General features: G+C 41.8%; 1 protein-coding gene across 4 annotated transcripts in view; it reads left to right on the plus strand.

The window, feature by feature from the left end:
- OCA2 (OCA2 melanosomal transmembrane protein) overlaps positions 1 to 20397 on the plus strand; it is a 394493-nt gene that overhangs the window by 116372 nt on the left and 257724 nt on the right. For all 4 annotated transcript variants that reach the window (XM_079128438.1, XM_079128436.1, XM_079128437.1 and 1 more), the window contains exons 10-14: positions 6565 to 6636; positions 8995 to 9060; positions 10715 to 10771; positions 13048 to 13172; positions 17032 to 17170. In XM_079128438.1, the coding sequence (XP_078984564.1) occupies positions 6565 to 6636; positions 8995 to 9060; positions 10715 to 10771; positions 13048 to 13172; positions 17032 to 17170 (459 nt within the window). The remainder of the gene's footprint in view (positions 1 to 6564; positions 6637 to 8994; positions 9061 to 10714; positions 10772 to 13047; positions 13173 to 17031; positions 17171 to 20397) is intronic.

Consider the following 20397-nt stretch of genomic DNA (forward strand, 5'->3'; position numbering starts at 1 on the left):
GCATTTTCTTTCCTTGTTTTCTCATGTTGTTCAGATATCAGTGGACCGCTGAGATATTGCAGATTTCCTCTGTTGATTTACAATGACCCTGAAGATTTCTATATATATCCCCTCTTAGCCTTCAGTAGGCTGAAGTCTTGGAGGAGGTTGATAATGCGGTGCTCCACAAGGAAGCTGCCTCTCTAGGAGTAGTGGCCTTCAGGTGGGGTATATTCCCTGCTAGTGGGCAGAGGTGCCTCCACTTGTTGACCAATGGTCATCCAAAGGGGACCTAGGCTGTGGGCTGAAGCAAGGCCTGTTTGGGCCTGAGCCTCTGGTTTTACTGTCCTTGTGGGAAACCTCACCCAGCAGGGAAGACTCACCCGGTGGGGAGGTCTCGCTTGTCAGTTTCCTCCTAGAGGTTCCCCTCAATTTACATCTACTGCCTGGGCTGGGCTGCCTTCCTCTGCAAAGTTTCCAGGGGCCCGGCCCTACCTCCTGGGCCTGGGAGCCTCACCCTTCGCAGATGAATCTCCTTAGGCTGCCCCTCCTCAGAGAATTTGCCCACAGGCCTGGAACCTTCGCTCCGCCCTAAGCCTGTCTCTGTGCGGCTCTTCCACCCAGAAGCCTCCTAGATCCTGGGACCCTGTTCTGCACCTAATCGCCTGGCTGCGTGGCCCCTCCTCTGAGCAGCCACCTGTGGCCCCGAACAATCGCTCTGAGTCCCAGAGACCCGCCACAGGCCTCTTCCTCCAGACAGCTGCCCAGTATGCCGGTGCGGTCACTAGGAGTCCAAGAAACTCACTTCGTGCCTCCTCCTCCCACCAACCACCCGTAGCCCGGGGCAATCAATCACTCCGAGTCGAAGTGACCCTGCCCGTTCCTCCTCCTTCTCCAGATAACCCCCCGGGTGTTCAGGAGCAGTCCCTCTGAGTGGCTCTGAATCCACGTGACCCGCTGCACGGGTCCTCTGGGCCACCGCCCGGAGCTCTGGTGTGGTCCTTCAAGACCAAGCGTCCCACCACGCTTCTCCTCCAGGCAGCCCCCCTGTGTTCAGGAGCTGTCACTTTAAGACCAAATAACTCACCACTCGCCTTCTCCTCTGAGCAGCCGCCTGGAGCGCTAATGCAGTCACTGCGAGTCCAAAGGACCCGCCGCGCTCCTTCTCCTCCTTCTCCTACTCCTCCGGGCAGGCCCCGGGGTTCAGAAATGGTCAGGGTCCAAACAGCTCGCCACGCAGCCCCTTCTCTGGCAACCGCCTGTAGTTCCCGTATAGTCGCCCGAATCCAAGCGGCTGCTCCTCTTCCTCCTCGTCCTCAGGGCAGGCCCCGGGGTTCAGAAGCGTTGTTCTGATTCCAAACAGCTCGCCGCGCGGCTTCTCCTCTGGCAACCGCCTGCAGCTCTGGCGCAGTCTCTCTGAATCCAAGTGGCCACGCTCCTCTCCTCCTCCTCAGGGCAGGCCCCGGTGTCCTGAGTCCACACAGTTCTCCCCGCCTCTCCTCCCCCGGTCAGCCGCCGGAGCCCCAGTGGCTGCTCCGAGTCCCAGCGCTGTGCCGACCGGCCTCCTCTATGGCGCTCCAGCGGGGGGAGGGGCGTCTCGCCGGCAGTTCTACTTCACAAAGTTTCCTGCGTTCCGGGACCCCCGTCCCATCCGGGATGCCCCCCCAGGGGGTGAGAGTCACCCGGCTACTTTGAGTTGGTCCCAAGCGTCTCAATATCTCCTCTCTTGAATCCTGAGTTCTGGAGCAACACGTAATGCAGCCACCCTCTAGGCCGCCATCTTGAAAACCCCTCGGGATCTTCTTTTTTGATGTTGGCATTTATCATTAACAGTTTACCTCTTAGAACATTTTTGCCGTGTCTCATAAGTTTTGGTATGCTGTGTTTCAAGTTTTGTTGTTTCAAGACAGTTTTGATTTCCTTTTTGAACTGGGGGTTGTTCAAGAGTGTGTTTTTATTTTCATGAATTTATGAATTTTCCTTATGTTATTAATTTCTAGTCTTAAATCATTGAATTTAGAAAAGATGTTTAATATGATTTTGACCTTATAAGATTTTTAAATACTTGTTTGTGATTTATCCTGGAGAATGGTCTGTGTACATCCGAGAAGAATGTGAATTCTTCTGCTGTTTGGTGGAAATTTCTGTATGTATTTGTTAGATCCACTTGATCTACTGTGTTGTTCAAGTCTACTTTTCAAAAAATTGATTTTCTGTATGGATGTTCTATTTACTGTTGTAAGTAAGGTACTAAAATCTTTTACTATTTTTTCACTGTGGTCAGTTACTCACTTTGGATTTGTCAATATTTTTTCTATGTCCACACCATCCTGAATGAGCCCAATCTTGTCAAATTTGTCAATATTTATTTTATATACTTAAGTGCTCTGATGTTGGTGGTGTACATATTTATGATTGTTGTGTCTGCCTGTGGATTAACCCTTTAATCATCATAGAATGATCTTATGTTGCTAGAGACAGTTTTTGAGTTAAAGTCAATTTTGTCTGATGTAAGTTTAGTTTCCCCTGCTTCCTTTTGGTTCCCATCTGAATGGAATATCTTTTTGATCTTGTAGGTAGGCCCTCCTATCTGTCTTTTGTGAGATGACTGGCTATGTCTAGATGTGTGGAGGTTGGAGGTACTCTAGACAACTTTAAAGAGGACTAGTCCTGGAGCTTGCTCCAGAACTCTTCCTTTTCTCTCCTGGGATCAGTTCTGGCTTTCTTCTTCCATCCACTTCATTAGTTTTTGCTTCTCGTTTGTTCAGCAAGTATTGATTGCTCTTGAGAGCACTGAGGAGAACCTAAGAGAAACACTTTACAGTTTCTGCCCTCAAGGAGCTCACAGCCTGGACTGTTGTCAAAGAAATGAGAGCAGAAAGTATAGGTTTGATTGATGAGGCATGTGCATGGAAGGGCAACTGGTGTGCTGCCCAGGCCCTGCCTACGAGGCTATGCCTGGAAAACTGGTGGTGCATTCTGTGCTCTGTAAGCTGCTGCTTGGTTGTAAGAGGAAGCGTTCTATATTTTCCAGCACACGTATAAGAAGAGGACCTTCATAGAATCCTTTAAAGCACCATTTAAGAGTTTTTATTGACTTTACCATTTTGGGCCCATCTATCATTTGCATTATTCCTGATAATTGAAAAGTTCTTTATCTTTAGCATAGAAATGTAGGAATGTTTATAATTATCTAAGGCAATCAGCTCATTATAAGATCATTTAGTTTAAAATGTTTTATTCCACAGATCTGAGACTGATCATTTTTTTTTCTTTATTGATCCTGGGGATTAAATAGGGTCTTGCTCATGCTAAGATCATGTTCTATCAGTGAGCTACACCCTCAGTCCTGATCATCACTTTTTTTTTTTTTTTAATTACAAGAACAGAAGATTTCCCCTCTTATGTCGTGCTGACTACTAGCTGACAGAAGGGATGGGTTTCTGAATGAGGAGTAATTGTATTTGCATGTCCCTAAACATGCACTTTGGACAACATGGATGTTTGTATATGGGTTGCCTACAAACAGCATGTGTATTAAGGGGCTGTCTGCTCCACAGAGGAGAAAGAAGCTGATGGTGGCAGTGACCCATGTGAGTGTGGTGAATCATAACCAGTACCCTGGCTCTCCTGAAAACTGTGGGGGCTGAGTGGATAAGTAGTATGGCTGTGGTTTCCTGCTTTCATGTTTGCTCATCCATGTGGTTATCTACCGGGGCCCGATTTCACCAATCTCCATTGGTCTTCTCCAGAGTCAACAGCTCCTTTAGGTATCTAGTATAGTTTCCTGATTTTACAGATGAATGAATACTCCCCACTAGGAGAGAGGAGGTATCCTGGAATAGGAAAACTTTGGGTCTATTTCTGACTATGCATCTTCTTTGCTTTGTGATGTGGAGGAAATTACTCAACATTGCTGAGACTGTTTCTTCATCTGTAAAATGGAGTAATGATGGCTTCAACTTCCTGGGACCATTGTGAAAAGTACATTAGATTATGTCTGTAAAGCATGTAGTTAATACCAGGTACCCAGTAGGTGCCCAATAAAAGTCAGTTATTTCTGTTGCTAATATAGCTGTCCAGTGACAAAGTCAGATTTCTTAAAGTCTTTTTTTCCCCCTAAAAACTTAACCAAAAGTTTAAATTGGAAGATAGGACTATGTCTCAGATTGAGACTGCAGAGTGGATTCCGTCTCTAGTCTGCTGTATCTCCACAGCGTTTTTACTTTCTTAGTTCGTCTTCTGTTTCTATGACAGCCTACTTGGGACAAGGTAGTTTATAAAGAATAGAGGTTTGTTTAGCTGGGAAGTCCAAGAGCATGGCCCTGGCCTCCGGTGAGAACCTTCTTGCTGCATCATGACACAGTGGAGGGCATCACATGTTAGCCCATGTCTCTCTTCCTCATCTTTTAAAGCCACCAATGCCGTCATGAGTGTCCCACCCTCATGACTTCATCTAATCCTAACTGCCTTCCAAGGGCTCCACCTCCAAATATCAGCACATACATTTTTAAAAAATCTTTAAAAAAAACCTTCTTTTAATTGTAGGTGGCCACAATACCTTTATTTTATTCATTTATTTATATGTGGTGCTGAGAATCGAACCCAGTGCCTCACACATGCTAGGCAAGCGCTCTACCATTGAGCTACAACGCCAGCCCCAGCTTATGATTTTGAGGATAGGTTTCCAACACATGGACTTTTGAGGGAATACAGCCAGACCACAGCACGTCCTTTTTTCTATGAAGTATATTTGCAAATCGGTCACCAAGTGTTTAACCCATAAAGTGTTAAGTGGGGTGCAAAAAAACAAAAAAATAAATTTGAAAGATGTATCTAAGTTGTAACTGTCTTTGCCTTGTTCTGTGAAGCATGTAGAAAGGAGCCCTGGGTGTGAGGAGGGAAAACCTGGCTCTGACTCTTGGCTCACTCACATTGTATGGCTTAACTTCAGCTTCAGTCTCCCAGCTATAAAGCTGAGGGTGAACTCTGGCCATACCTACTTCCTATGGCCTCTGACAAATAAGCAGTATTGTTGAAATCTCTAGGTAAACTGAAACTGAAAAGCAGGACTCAAACAGAAGGAATTAATATAATTTGGTAGCAATTTACTAAATTTTAGACATTCACATTTAAAACAAATACATCAACTCTTAAAAACCCAAATGGTGTGTGTGGGGGGGGGAGGGTAGGGAGGTGGGACCTGGTTTAAAATTAACTGAAAACTTTGAATCTAGTGGTACAAATTATAGATGACACAATTTTATCAGAATTGAGTTTCAGGTAATCATTAATAAGAAAGGGTTTGTAAGGTAGGAGCCATAGAATAATGGAATGAAAACCACTTTAGGGTATTAAGAAATGAATAATGTCTGTTATCATTTAATTTTCAACTCTTTTGGAACAGTTTTGCCACATTCTTCTTTTATTTTTAACAGTTTTATTGAGGTGTAATTTAATTCCATAATTTTACCATTCAGTTAATTCCATAATTTTACCATTCAGAAGTGTACGATTAAATTATTTTTACTAAATTTAAAGAGTTTTGCAACCATCGACACAATGCAGTTTTAGAACATTCTGTCACCTCAGAAGAAGACGTAAGACCTATTTTAAGACAGTACTTATTGTTACCTCCAGCCTTAGGCAACTCTGATATTTCTGTTTCCTTAAATTTACCTTTTCTGGATAGTTTAGATAAATAGGATGATACAATATAGTGTCTCTTGTGTCCAGCTCCCTTCATTTAGTTCAATGTCTTTGGATTTATCTATTACAAGCCCCATATTCCATGTTGTATCTCTTCTGTGTTGTGACCAATATTGCACTTCTTTGGTCCATTCATCATGGATGAACGTTAGGAATGTTTTCAGTTCGACTCAGAACATTCATGCTCTGTGTGGACACATTTTCATTTCTATTGGGTAGATTCCCCCACAGAATTGTTGAGCGAAAGGGTAAATTTATATTTAACTTTTAAAGACTCCGTCAAGCTGTTTTTCCAGTGGCTGGACCATTTTACATTCCTACCAGCCACATATGAGGGCTCCAGTTTTTCTATACCTTTGCCTTTCCTTTAGATTTTGTTTTAGAAATTCCATGTCCATTTGAGTCATAATTAAATCCAAAAGATCCTTTTGTGAGTCCATGATAGCACTGAAGTCTCAATTAGGCTGAGTGCTCCATATTTTTGGTTTAAAAGCAGTCTCAGTAATTGGGAAGAATTGATTTATGTTGTTGAACTAATAGTTCAGTTGCTTAGGGAGTATATGGTAAATAATTAATGACAATTCACTGCAGGCTTTCTTGTAGAATGTACTTTATCCAACTTGCTACTGTTTTATCAGGGTCATCTAATTATTCAGGAAATTAAAAAAAAAATCCTTCAGTAGAAGGCAGAGAGTGGTGGTTGTGTGTCTGCTGGTTTGTTTACACCCTGCAATATTGAGACTCTTGGCTTATTTATCATTTTAATAGATAGGGTATATAATGCAGATATAAATAGTTAATCAAGTCAACACAAGCTTTTGTGTGTGTTAAAATCCCTTGTGGACTAGAATGAAATAATTACTTGTTTCTTTCCAGATTGTTCACAGAACTCTGGCAGCCATGTTGGGGGCCCTTGCCGCATTAGCAGCATTGGCCGTGATTGGAGATGTAAGTTGTGACATTCTGAATTTCTGGTTTACCGCTGGATACAATGTCAGACTCAGAGACACTCCAGGATGTAGGCTGTATTTGGTGTTTTAAATTCTTTTATATGAGATGCACTTCAATTGATGAATGAATAAAGAAACTATGGTATATATATATATATACAATGGAATATTACTCAGCTATAAAGAATAATAAAATTATGGCATTTGCAGGCAAATGGATGAAATTGGAGAATATCATGTTAAGTGAGATAAGCCAATCTCAAAAATCCAAAAGAGGAATGATCTCACTGATAAGCAGATGATGACACTTAATAGGGGGTGGGAGGGGGGCAAGAATGGAGGAAGGAGGGACTGTATAGAGGGAAAAGAGAGGTGGGAGGGGTGGAGGGGAAGGAAAAAATTAATGGAATGAATCAAACATCATTACTCTATGTAAATATATGAATATGCAAATGGTATGCTGTTTACTCCATGTACAAACTGAAACAACACGTATCCCATTTGTTTACAATAAAAATAAATTAAAAAAAATTCTTTTATATGCCACTTCCACATTTTCCCCCAAGAACTATGCTAGAGGTTTAAACTAGCAAACTTGAGCATTGATGAATATTTTTCATTTGATTTTATCACACACACATTCATCTAGTTTCGGTTCTCCTTTTGACTGAAGAGAGGCTCATCCTGGTAATGTATACACCCAGGGTTGTACAGTTGTGTGATGTTGAGTTAACACTGGTGTTGTCAGCTCTTGAGAGCTAGACTAGGAGTGGGAGTAAAGAGTCGCTGGGGTTGGGGTCCTTTCCTGCAGACAACAGGAGCCCCTGGAGATGCATGTATGGGGGTGTCCTGCCAGGGCCTGAGCATGCCCCATCTGGCAGGGACATGGGGAATACCCCTAAGGAATATTGAGTGCCCACTGGAAATGGAAGTGCAGAGTGGTTGAAAGCAATGCTGGAACCAAACTAAGAGCCCACTCAAAGGTGGTGACACAGGACTGGATTTGAAAACAACTCTATGTAATTCCATGGATTGTTCTGAAATTGCTCCTAGAGGCCATTAAATCAACCCTAGAATAACAACTAGTTTAAAAAACTGTGTGTGTATGTGTGTTGCTGAATTAGTAATTTATTATGCTTTTTTTAAAATCTGAAATTTGAATGTAGGCCCTCCCAAAAAGCAGTAGTAAAACTTGAACTTTTTTCTTGACTAAGTGGTTTTTTCTCGACTAGACTAGTTAAATAAGTGCTAACTCTAAAGATAAAATGTCCCAGAATTCTAAAATCTAGACATAGAACCGCAGTTATTTTGATTAACAATTTAAGAATAGAGTTGTACAAGTCTGTTTGGTTTTTTTTTTTTTTACTTTCTTTTTTTTTATTTTTTTATTTTTTTTATTGTAAACAAATGGGATACATGTTGTTTCTCTGTTTGTACATGGCGTGTTTGGTTTTGAAAATCACTGATATGGTAAATGGCAGACATGTACTGTGGGAAGCCGCTGGTCACTCACTAGGCTGCCTTTCCCAACAGCCAGATACCAGCAGTGCCCTTATTTCACACTCTATGCTCCCATCCCTGTGACCCATGAGAGTGGGAGGGCACATGAGAGTAGAAGACGTGATTATGCAAGTTGTCACCATCTGGCTTCATGCCAGATACTGAGGAAGACATGTATGGACACCAAGAAGTTCCTGTTAGTCAGCTTTGCATCACTGTAACAAAATATTGAGATAATCAATTTAAAAGAGAAAAGCCTGATTGTGACTCACAGTTTTCAAGGTGTCAGTCTATGTTGGTTGGCCCATTTGCTTTCGGGTTTGTGGTAAAGTGGTACATCATGGAAGGAGCACATAGAAGAGGAGTTATTTACTTAATGGCAGATGAGAAGCAAAGAGAGAGAGGAAAAGACTGGCATCCCCAAACCTCCTTCTAGGGCACTCCCTAAAACCTCCCACTAGGCCCCACATTTTAAAGGTTCCTCCACTTACCAATAGTACTAGGAGCTGAGGTGTAAGCCTTTCAGATATGAGCCTAGGGGGACATTTATGATCCAAACGATAGCAGTAACCTCATGGACCAATCCTGCAGTTTAGGTAATAGTTCTTCCTAGAGTTTCCAGGGACAGGGTTAAAAATTTTTAAATTACTTTAATGCATAGGTTTGACATTACAGATGCACTGGGTCATGAATGTTTTTCAGCAGTGATATAATCCAATTTCAAAGGCAAGTGGATGGTGTGTTTCCAACTTTGGCCCAATGAATGAGTTTTCAGTAAAGGGCAGTACACTTTTAGAGCTTATCCCCGGGAGGGAGATGCACAGGATTAATTGGCAAATTTGTGCTTTGATTGCAGAGACCCAGCCTGACCCACGTGGTGGAGTGGATTGATTTTGAGACCCTGGCCTTGCTGTTTGGCATGGTAATTACAGTCCTCCCAGCAGGACATGGCTCCAAGCCTGCTAAAACCTGTGTCCCTCTTTTTTGCTGCTGCTGCTAATCCTATCATTATATTAAAGACACGGTCTCTCTTTGACAATTAGGGCTTGATTGAGAAGTGTTAATGCGGGTCTAGCTACTTTCTCCTGAGGAGGAATGGAAAGATTGGTACTCTGGTTAGTTAGATGGAGGGTTTCAGTCTAAGACCCATGGAACAATGGAATAATGTTTCCATTTAGAAAAGACAGTAAGTTTTTGGAGGCTACTACCCTTAAAATATAAAATGGAATAGCTTAAATAAATGAACCAGTAATACATTAAATAATGTTTTGATTATTGAAAAAGTATTTTTAATTACATAAGTAAAAGAAGACTTTGTCCCTGAGGATTCATTGGGGTGTTTGCTAATTTATCATATTGCTGAGTGGCCACTCCATGTTATGTGCTGCAAGGAATGTCACCGAGTCAATATCTAGGAAAGAAAACTCACCAGTGAATTAGCATGAGACATGAATCATGATCAATTTAACTAGAATGAGTGGAATTTGGCAAGGGCCTGAACAACGCTGGGAATGGCTCATTTGCTTGAGAACAACCCCTAAACAGCCAACTGGTCTGAAAGAGGGTTTATCCCTCTGACCTAGAAGATTCGCTCTATAAAATAGGTCACCAATTTGCCCTCATTTTCCTTGCTAACGTTTTATTCCTTCAAAAACTGGAAAATAAAATACAGAATTCTGCTATTCTATGACTTCAATGTCATCCAAAGTAGCACTGCCATCCTCTGGGGGCAGGGTATGGGGAGATAGGCCAATGCTTTGAACTGAGGCTCCAGAAAGGAAGCCAGTATCTGTGTTGGGCCCTGAGAAGTACACGGGGTCTGGGCATCCAGATAGAAGAAGGGGGCATACTAGTTGTCTATGAGTTTAAAAAAAATTAAACGAATGACATATTTCCCTTCTTATGAGATAGAAAAACTTCCAGTGGGTTCTGACTGATTAAATTCAGAATAAATGGAACATTACTTTTTATTAGCATCTCAATGGTTGTTTTCACCAACTCATTGTTGTCAGTAGAGAGAAATACATGTGAGTGCACATTCAGGATTCATATAGAACTGGCAAGATAATCATTTTAATACAACTGCTCCTACTTGCATGTGTTGAACAAGTTGGTGACAAAATTCAGCTTAATTACTTTAGAACCCAAAATTTAACCCAGTTTTAAAATCTTAAAATGTCTAAGTGTTGCTTGTGTGGACAATGACATACAGAGGGTCACCAGCTGCCCCCTTCCTTCCCTGCTTCTAGCTTTGGGACTGAGCAGTCCCCCCACATTTCTGATTCCCAGTTTCCTGGTCTATAAAAGAGAGATCAATAATAATACCTGATGTTTGTTGTGAGGACAGATGGGATGATGGTTTATCTTCAGGACAAGTCCCAGACAAAATATACATATAAAATCACTAGTAAGTGACTACACTCAAGGAATTTGTAAGTCAGCAAACTAAGAAATGATGGTTTTTCAGCAAGACAGCAAGAAGACAGGTGATGTGGCAACTTTCAGGGGCTACAGCTCAAATTCATAACTGACCATCTGACACAGTTTCAATATTGTGTTTTCTCTTTTTCCCATAGATGATCTTAGTAGCCATATTTTCAGAAACTGGATTTTTTGATTATTGTGCTGTAAAGGTAGGTGTGACGTGTACTACTAACTGACATATTTATTGTGCTGGCATTATACGTTTAGTGCGGTAAAGTATTATTTAAAGCAAATATTTTAAAATTTTATCCTCCTTTTCAAAATTGCTTCTGCAAAGATATAGTTGCATGGCTCTGAGAGACGCTTTCAGCTTCTCCATAAATAAATGAAGAAGGAGATGAAGGGAAAGGTACTCAGGTTGGATGTTTGTATAACATTATTTAAATTGGTTGGTGAAAGCTACACATCAAAAATTATTTTGCATACTAGAGAGTCTCTAAATATTCCAAGCCATCAACTTCTGATTGCTTTGCTTTTTGGTGAAATAATTTCAATGATTACTTTCTAAATATTGAATGTATACACATTCACTATTTTTAAATTAGGGAAAAACATGTTTGTCTTTAAAAAAATCCCTTAAGGATCTTATTTATTTACTTATGTTTTGGTGCAGAGGAATGAAACCAGGGCTTCACACATGCTAAACACTACCACTACCACTTAGCTCCACCCCCAACCCCTTAAAGGTCTTTTTAAAAAAAAAAAAAAACATTATGGATATTATTTTTGATTGGCAAATCATAACTGTGCACATTTTTGGGGTACAATGCGATTTTGTGATGAATGTATTACACAATGTGGCATAACCAAATCAAGCTAGTTAACATATCCATCACTTCATTTACTTGTCTGTTTTATGGTGAGACATTTGAAATCTACTCTTTTAGTTATTTTGAAATATGTACCACATTATTGTTATTATTATTATTATTTTTGGGGGAGTACTGGGGATTGAACTCAGGGGCACTTGACCACTGAGCGACATCCCCAGCCCTATTTTGTATTTTATTTAGAGATAGGGTCTCACTGAGTTGCTTAGCATCTTGCTTATGCTGAGGCTGGCTTTGAACTTGTTATCCTCCTGCCTCAGCCTCCCAAGCCTCTGGGATTATAGGTGTGTGCCACTACACACAGCCACACAGCACTATTATTAACTATAGTCACTCTGCCTGTGCAGTAGATCTCAAAACTTATTCCCCTATCTGCAACTTTGTACCCTTTGATCAATATCTCCCCACCCCAGACTATCAGCTCTCCCACCTCTGGTAACTGCCATTCGACTCTCTTCTTCTATATCAGCTTTATTAGATTCAATATTTGAAATCATGTGGCCTTTATCTTTCTGTGCCTAGCTTATTTTACTTAAGGTATTGACCTTCAGTTCCATTCATATTCTCAAAAATGACAGGCTTTCACCCTTTTTATGGATAAATAGTATGCCATAATCTATATCTCACATCATCTTTATCCATTCATCTGTTGATGGACACTTAGATTAATCCATATCTCAGTTATTGTTAATCACTCTTCAGTAAACATATCGATATCAGTTCCTTTGGGTATATGCCCAGTAGTGGGATAAATGGAACATACGGTTGATCTACCTTTAGTTTTCTGAGGAACCCCCATCCTGTTCTCCATAATGGCTGTACCCATTTACATCTCTACCAACAGTGTATGACTTGTCTTTTCTATGCATTCTCCCCAACATTTGTGATCTCCCCTTGTCACTTTCATTTGCATTTTTAGCTGGAACTCTGGAGAGGCCAGGTTCTGGCCTCCAGTATTTGTATTGTCTCTACCATGCATGGTTGGCAAGAGGTCTTGCAGGTCCTGATAATGCAAAGGCTAGTGCTGTGCTTGATGCTGTTTTTAAACTGAAAAAACTCTTTTAAAAATAATTTAGTCAACAAAACGCTTTGTGAACTCTGAATAAAAGAACCATGCAGTGATTTTTGTGGTCTTCGTGCACCATCTTGTATATTTCAGGAAGATATCTGGCCTTTTTCTCTCAATATTTTGATAATAAAAATATTCTTTATGTCTCCAAAGATTAGCAGATACTAGGGTACATGGATCCCAAATGTTTGCTATTCAGGATACCTAATCAAATTTCTAGATAATATGAAAGAGATTGAATGTTGACATTTTGTAACAAATTAGCCATCACAAGGGCACAGTAAAGAAAATCAAAAAAGAGAAAATGCAGGCCAAGGTGGATTTAGATTGTCAGGCACTTTAGTGCCCAGCATGGCCACTATCATCTCATCTTAACAGATTTAGGATTCTGGAAAGTCTAAGTTCTAACCCATCAGGCATGGTTATTTTTAGTCCCTATTCCCTGGAGTCACTTAGGGAAAAGTAGCAACTATTCAATAAATGCACTGATTCTGACTTATTCCTTCCAATGTGTGTGTGCACCCAGGCATACCGACTATCCCGAGGAAGGGTGTGGACCATGATCATCATGCTGTGTCTCATTGCTGCCATCCTTTCTGCCTTCTTAGACAATGTCACCACGATGCTCCTCTTTACTCCTGTAACCATAAGGTATTCAGAGCACTTCTGCTGTGGGGACCATAGGCAGGCTGAGGGCAAGCATGTTCTGGCTGTACCACCTGACCCAAGGCTCTCATCTCACATCTACAAAAAGGCAGGGGCCAGTGCCCACCCTTTCACTGAAGCAAAACTCACTGCATTGCAGACCAGCCAGGGCTGGCTTTGTGTGACTGAAATGCACTTACATGTAGCAGTGCTGCCATAGCTGGGTGGCAGCAACCCTGTTGGGGAGTTAGAAGATGGAGCCTTTGCTTTCCGGAAGCCTGGGCTGTTACTGGGGACCCCAGATGGTTTTTGTCCATGCACTCCCACATTATCACCTTCCACCTGGCTGGCAGGAGTTCACACTTGTGCTGGCACAAGAGTTCTTATCCAGGGCTCCAGGAGGTATGTGCCTTGGGGAAAAAGAAATAGTCATTGTCTGGTACCTGAGGTCTTGGAAGGTAGCAAGACAGACTGGGTTCACCTGGGTCAGGACTTGGGGCTTTGCAGAACAATTTCAGGAAAGAGAAATTCAGTCTAATTCAATCCCATCTCTTAAGTCCATCTACTCCAATTGTTTGACAGATTTTGAGTGCCACAATCTGTTAGCTGGAATTTTCTGCAGCAAAAGGTTCAGTCCTGGTCCTTGTGTGAACTGTTTCCAAAATCATGGACCTTTATTTGTCTCCACACTTTATATTCTTTATTTTAAAGATGGTTCCCCAGCATATTAGCCCCAGGTTCCTGAACCTGGGTTCTCCCCAGCTTGGACCTATCATGTACTGGTGCTTGACTGGTTCTGGGAATACAGAAAGTGATAGGTAACCCTTCAAGGTCCTTGGTGGGGAGAAGCACTAATGTGGTCCTGCTTAGGGACTGAGCACCTTGAGTAAGTCACTTCAGCTGCACTGATCTGAATTGCACCATCAAAGGGATTAACCTGAGTGAGCAGGAAGAGATGAGGACCTGCTTGGACACAAAGCATGAGACAGAGTGAGTTCAGTCACTAGCAACGGGCTACTTCCCAGGCTCAGGATTAATTCTGGGAGATGCTTTTGGCATTTGAAGAGTGATGCCTGTTAGAGGAGGAGTGAGTTGGAGTGGGGTGGGAGGGAAAAAATGGAGGGGAGCAGGGTGTGGGCAGTGCCCCATAGACAGGGCCTGCAGGGCCTGCAGTGTTCTCAGTCTATCTCTCACTTCACTATGGAGATGTGGGTTTGTACCCTGCAAGCTTGGCCACATTGTCATAGCCAGGTGTAGACAGGGACTTGGAATGAGGCAGGCTGAACTCTCAACCTTCCTCTGCAGGGTGGGGCATTTTGGTGCTTGAGTGAGAGTAAATGAGGGATGGAGTGAACATGTTTGAAGGGTGCAGTAAACTTTTCTTTTTTTTGCTTTTTTTAAAAAAATGATTTATTTATTTTGATTCATTATACACAAATGGGGTACAACTGTTGTTTCTCTGGTTGTATGTGAAGTCACACCATGTATATACATGTACATAGGGTAATGATTTTTGTCTCATTCGGTTATTTTTCCTTCCCCCCACCCCTCTTTTTCCTCTATACAATCCAACCTTCCTCCATTCTTGCCTTCCTCCCTGCCCCCCCATTATGTATCATCATCTGCTTATCGGAGAGATCATTCTGCCTTTGGTTTTTTGGGATTGGCTTATCTCACTTAGCATGATAGTCTCCAACTGCATCCATTTGCCTGCAAATGCCATACTTTTATTCTTCTTTATGTCTGAGTAATATTCCTTTGTGTATATATACCACAGTTTCTTTATTCATTCATCTATTGAGGGGCATCTACGTTAGTTCTACAATCTAGCTATTGTGAATTGAGCAGCTATGAACATCGATGTGGCTGCATCACTGTAGTATGCTGATTTTAAGTCCTTTGGGTATAGGCCAAGAAGTGGGATAGCTAGGTCAAATGGTGGTTCCATTCCAAGTTTTCTAAGGACTCTCCATACTGCTTTCCAGAGTAGCTGCACTAATTTGCACTATTTTCAGTAAACATGTTTGAAGGGTGCAGTAAACTTTAATATGCATGGATGGTACTGAACTGTGCCTCCTGGACTCTTTAGGGTCCCAAATTGCCCTCCTCCAATCAACATGAATCTGCCACAGACCCCAGATTGCTGACTACAGTGTTTCCCAGATGCATCAGATTCTAGTGCCTCTACACTCTCCCATATCTGTCTGGGGAGAGTGGGATTCAGGACTGAGGCCACAGGGCACCCTGTTCCCAGCATCCTCACACAGCCCGGACAGCCCAGGGTCATGTTCAGCCTTGCTGGAAATTGTTTTGATCCTTGTTGCTCAGGAACTAGCTTTGCAATTGTTTTTTTTAGATCAGGGATTTCATTTTTTTAGTCTGAAACTCCCGTCTTTCAAGATGTGAGTTTCACGTATTAATGGTCTTAAGATTCATTATTTATATTACAATATTCTTCATACTTTATAGGTTTTGATTGCTTTCTTCTGCCTCTGCCTGGACTGAATAGTGCTCAGTCCCTAGAGTTCAACAGTTTGGTCCATTTAGATTAGCTGCTATCTCTGTGCTCTGTCTGGTGATGTTGTTGCCTATGAATTATTTTCTTGCTACAAGGTGATTTTGGTAGCTTCCTCCACTGAGTACAGCTGCTGTCTGGGGTCTGATGCTCATTTGTAGAGTTACTCCTGACCTTGGGAGCCAGGCTCACTCTTTCTTCAACTTCCACACAGCTTCTCAGCCAGTCTGCTCTCACATCAGTAGAGGGGAAGGCTGCATGACTGGCTACGCTCTGAGCTGAGGGCAGGAGGTGGTGGAAAGACCTTTAAGTGCAGCAGGACCTCCCTCCAGGAGTGAGATCTGGGGCTTGTACTACATGACAGAGGGCAGTGAGGTTGAACAGGTGTGCAGGATGCTGTGATCTGCTCTCTGTCCTTTCTTTGAGCAACATTTCTCATCTCTGTGCACAGCACCTAATTGAGGAGTTCTAGAATGCTTCTGCTGCCCAGGCCCACTCCCTAGTATTGTTCTGCTGCAGGTCAGGCTGGTCAGGCCGTAGAACTTTCAAAGATTTTTAAAAATTTTTTGATACTGGGGATTGAACCTAGGGGCACTTAACCACTGAGCCACATCCCCACTCCTTTTTTGTATTTTATTTAGAGACAGGGTCTCTAAAAGGTCTGAGCTGCTTAGTGCCTTGCTAAGTTGCTGAGGCTGGCTTTGAACTCTTGATCCTCCTGCTTCAGCCTCCCCAGCCACTGAGATTACAGATGTGCATCACCATGGTCAGCAACTTTCGAGGATTCTAAGATGAACAAGTGCAGCCAAGGTGGAAAACTATGGATAAAGAGTGTATGCTCCTTCTCTAAGGAAGAAGTCAGAATTCAGAAGTGGAAGGGAAGGGCTGAGAAGAAACCTCTGGGCCTTGACATCTGCGAAGGGGGAGGAGGGTGTGGACTAGGTGAGCAGGCTTAGTGTGAGCACTGGTGATTTCTGCACTGATCCCGGCCCCTAACTCAGAGGGTCTGATGGCCAGGGCCCAGACACCCGGGCCAGGTCCTACCTTTCATTGGGAGCCTGCACACAGAGGACTGTGTTCCTTCTAGACCTGTGGGGGTGGAGAAAGGGGTACATCATGACACCGATGGTTCAGAGGATGCCGGGTTAATTCAGAAGAAATGTCATTTTTCAGAATCAGTTGTAGCCCTAGGATGGTGCTGTAGTTGCTTTTCCTCCCCGCGACATTGCCCTCTCGCAGGTATATGTGCCTTCTTGGTTTAAGCCGGCACTTTAAATGTATTTGGACTGCATATGGGCTCTTTATGATGTAAATGGTGAGACTACTTTCAATTCCTTTCATTTGTGATAGATTATGTGAGGTGCTCAACCTTGATCCAAGGCAAGTCCTGATTGCGGAGGTGATCTTCACGAACATCGGAGGAGCTGCCACTGCCATTGGGGACCCACCAAATGTCATTATCGTTTCCAACCAGGAGTTGAGGAAAATGGTATGTACCAGTATATGAGGGTTACTATCAGTAAATGCAGAGTTCAACTTACTTAGCACTTGAGCTACCTTCAGGACCCTTTATTAACCTTTGTTAGAAATCAAGATCCTCTGTATTACTTCTTCATAGTCAGTGCTTTTACTCATCTTGAGGGTGGGACGTAAGGAGATCCTCCAGTGCAGTGTTAATGGGCTTGACTTGCCTTCATTCTCGGTCTTGTAAGTTTTTGAAGAAATGATTGGAGAACATGATCTATTTAGTCATAATATGTTATATTAATTACGTCAATAGGAATGGTGGTTTCTTCTGACTAGTATTAAGAACAAAATGACCTGCCATCTCTTACAGGAGATATGTGATTTCCTTCTCAACTGTAGTAGATGAATTTATTGAAGAACTTAAACTTATTTTTTTAAAGGTCAGAACACAAAGGGCTTAGAAATTCTTTGCAAACTGCTATAGATATTTTTCCACATTTTTAATTGGAGCATTATAGTTGTACACCATAGTCAGATTTGTTGTTACATATTCATACATGCGCACGATATGAGAATATAATTTGGCCAATATCATTTTGCAGTATATTTCCCCCTTCCCTCCTCTCCTCCCACCACTTGACCCCTTTCCTCTACTCTGTTGACCTCTCTTTGATTTTCATGAGATCCTCCCCACCTTTCTCTTCCTTTTTCCTCTCTATCTTCCACATATGAGAGAAGACATACGACCCTTGACTTTCCGAGTTTGACTTATTTAGTTTAACATAATGTTCTCAAGCTCCATCCATTTTCCTGCAAATGACATAATTTTATTTCTCTTTATAGCTAAATACAACTCTATTGTGTGTATGTACCACATTATCTTTATCTGTTCACCTGTTGATGAAAATCTAGACTGGTTCCATAGTTGGGCTATTGTGAATTGTGCTGCTATAAATGTGGATATGCATGTATCACTATGGTATGATAACTTTAATTCTTTAGGACAAATACCAATGAGTGGTATAGCTGGATCACGTGTTGTCCCTTGCCTAGTTTTTTTTTTTTTATATTGTTGACCTTCATTTTTTATTTAAATATAGTAAACTTTTAATAGAATAAACAAAAAATCCTCTACACAGCAAATATTTTACATAAATGTAAAAATGCATGTCTGTTTCACAATTAAGCAAAATGGACTTTTAGGCACAAAATTTTAAAAATCATGACAGAATGAGACATGAATACAAGACAGAAATAAGCAACAAAAACACACATTACCTAAAAGTTCAGTTGGTCTTATCTTCCAACATACTGATTGAGATCTGAGTTTCAGGAATCCTATGTTCTTTGCCAAATGGAAATATTCAGTTTGTCTGTACTTAATATATATCCCCATAACAAATAATTATCTTTCAAAATAATGTAATAAAAACATCACCCATACACATATGTACACACACACACACACACACACACACACACACACACACACACTTATTCTGCTGAACCAGTCTCTCAAATAGGGAGGTAAGAATTTTGGAATCTTTACATAGAAAAAATAATTCTTCTACAGAAATAAAATGATGAGTGGCATTAGAAATCTCTAGTTCATTTGTATTACATTTCCCCAAATCATGTTTTTACTAAGGCTTGCCATGACTCCTCAGACACTCCAAACTTAATCTTTTCACCCTGCCTAAATGACCCGCAGTAGAGACAATTTATAAAGGAGACTTAACAATTCAGTTAGAGACTTCAGCATGGGTGTAGTATAGTCAGCTGAGTCCAAATACCTAGAATGATTTCTTTATGTCTCTTCTCTTGGGTTTTACTGGTTAGTTTTCTCTGCTTCCTCCCCTGCTAACCTATAAGCACCTGAATAGCCTGTGATGACAGTCCCTGATTTTAGGGAGCTCACACCAACCAGAGTTCAAGCAAGAGCAAGGTCGATTTGTACACATAGGGCACTTCATGTGGGGTGGAGCGGGCAGAGGAGGAGTCCATGAAAATGGTGCCTATAAAACCTCAGAAGTAGGGTCTGGAGTGGGGGAGAGGAGCAGGAGAGATAGAGAAGGCACAGAAACAGGAAGAAAAAATCCAGTTTGGCTGCAGGAGGATATCTGTGAGAACACGTTCTCCAAAGCGAAAAGATCCCTTACTCTGGTGGGTAAAGTTGGGTGTGGTGGTGCAGAAGCACTAAAGGCTGTACACAGGGAACAAAACCCAGAGCCATGCTGGAGAATCACCATGCAGTGCTGGGTGGGACAGATGACAGAGGAGAGGGCATGAAGCTCAGAAAGCTTCACTCACCAAGCCCAGTGCCACATGCAAGTATTTCCTGTAGAAACAAATATCAACCCAATATACCCCAAAACACATAATTTTGTCTGAATAAATCAAGGCTTTTGGAGAAAGAGGGGTCTTAAATAGATATTCTTAGTTCAAGTTCCTGGAACCTGCCTCAGTTTGAGCAAGTTAAAGGCAGTGAAACCATTCCCACATCCAATAACAATTTAAGTCTCCCAATCATGACCTTCACCTTCCCTGAGCTGTCCTCTCCAAGTAATTGTAAAGCAGTTATCATTTCACTACAGATAAGTTCCTAACTGCCACTCAAACCACTGAGCCCTCCTGAAGGTCCAAGACCCCACCACAAGGTACTAGCTATCCTGTTGCCTATACTTGGGCAGAGCAGTGTGGGCGTGCTGCTGGGTAACAGCACCTTGTCCCACCTCCAGCTCACTGGAGTCACTATGTGGATGAAACAGTTGACCTATGAGGTACAACTCTGACCAAAGCCCCCACCAGGGCCATCCCTTTCTTTTCTAGGTTCAGACTGCATCCCTCCACTAGCTATGGAGGGAGAGGTCATCTGAGTAGAGGAACCCAAGGAAGGAAAATCATCAATGTCTTGATGCCCACTGAACCAAAATAGACAGAAACTTCTCAGGACACCATCATTCAGACCACTAGTCTTTTGATCCTATTATGATGAATAGATATTTTCCTTGTACACTAAAATAAAAAAAAATCTTTATTTTAAAGAGAACATGTGTGACTTTATATGTCTTAAAGAATTAAAATTAGAACTTTATCATTCGTTTTCATTTGTCATTCTTTCATCATTAGAATTTTATGGATTTCCCTTCGCTGAGGTATCAATAAAAATGTTTCCACCTTTGTTATTATTTACTGCAGATGATGTTGTTCATATATATTCCTGTGAAGTGCATCAGTATGTTTGTTTTA

This window comes from Sciurus vulgaris (assembly GCF_902686455.1).
Source record: "Sciurus vulgaris genome assembly, chromosome: 2".
NCBI classification, from domain to species: Eukaryota; Metazoa; Chordata; class Mammalia; order Rodentia; family Sciuridae; genus Sciurus; species Sciurus vulgaris.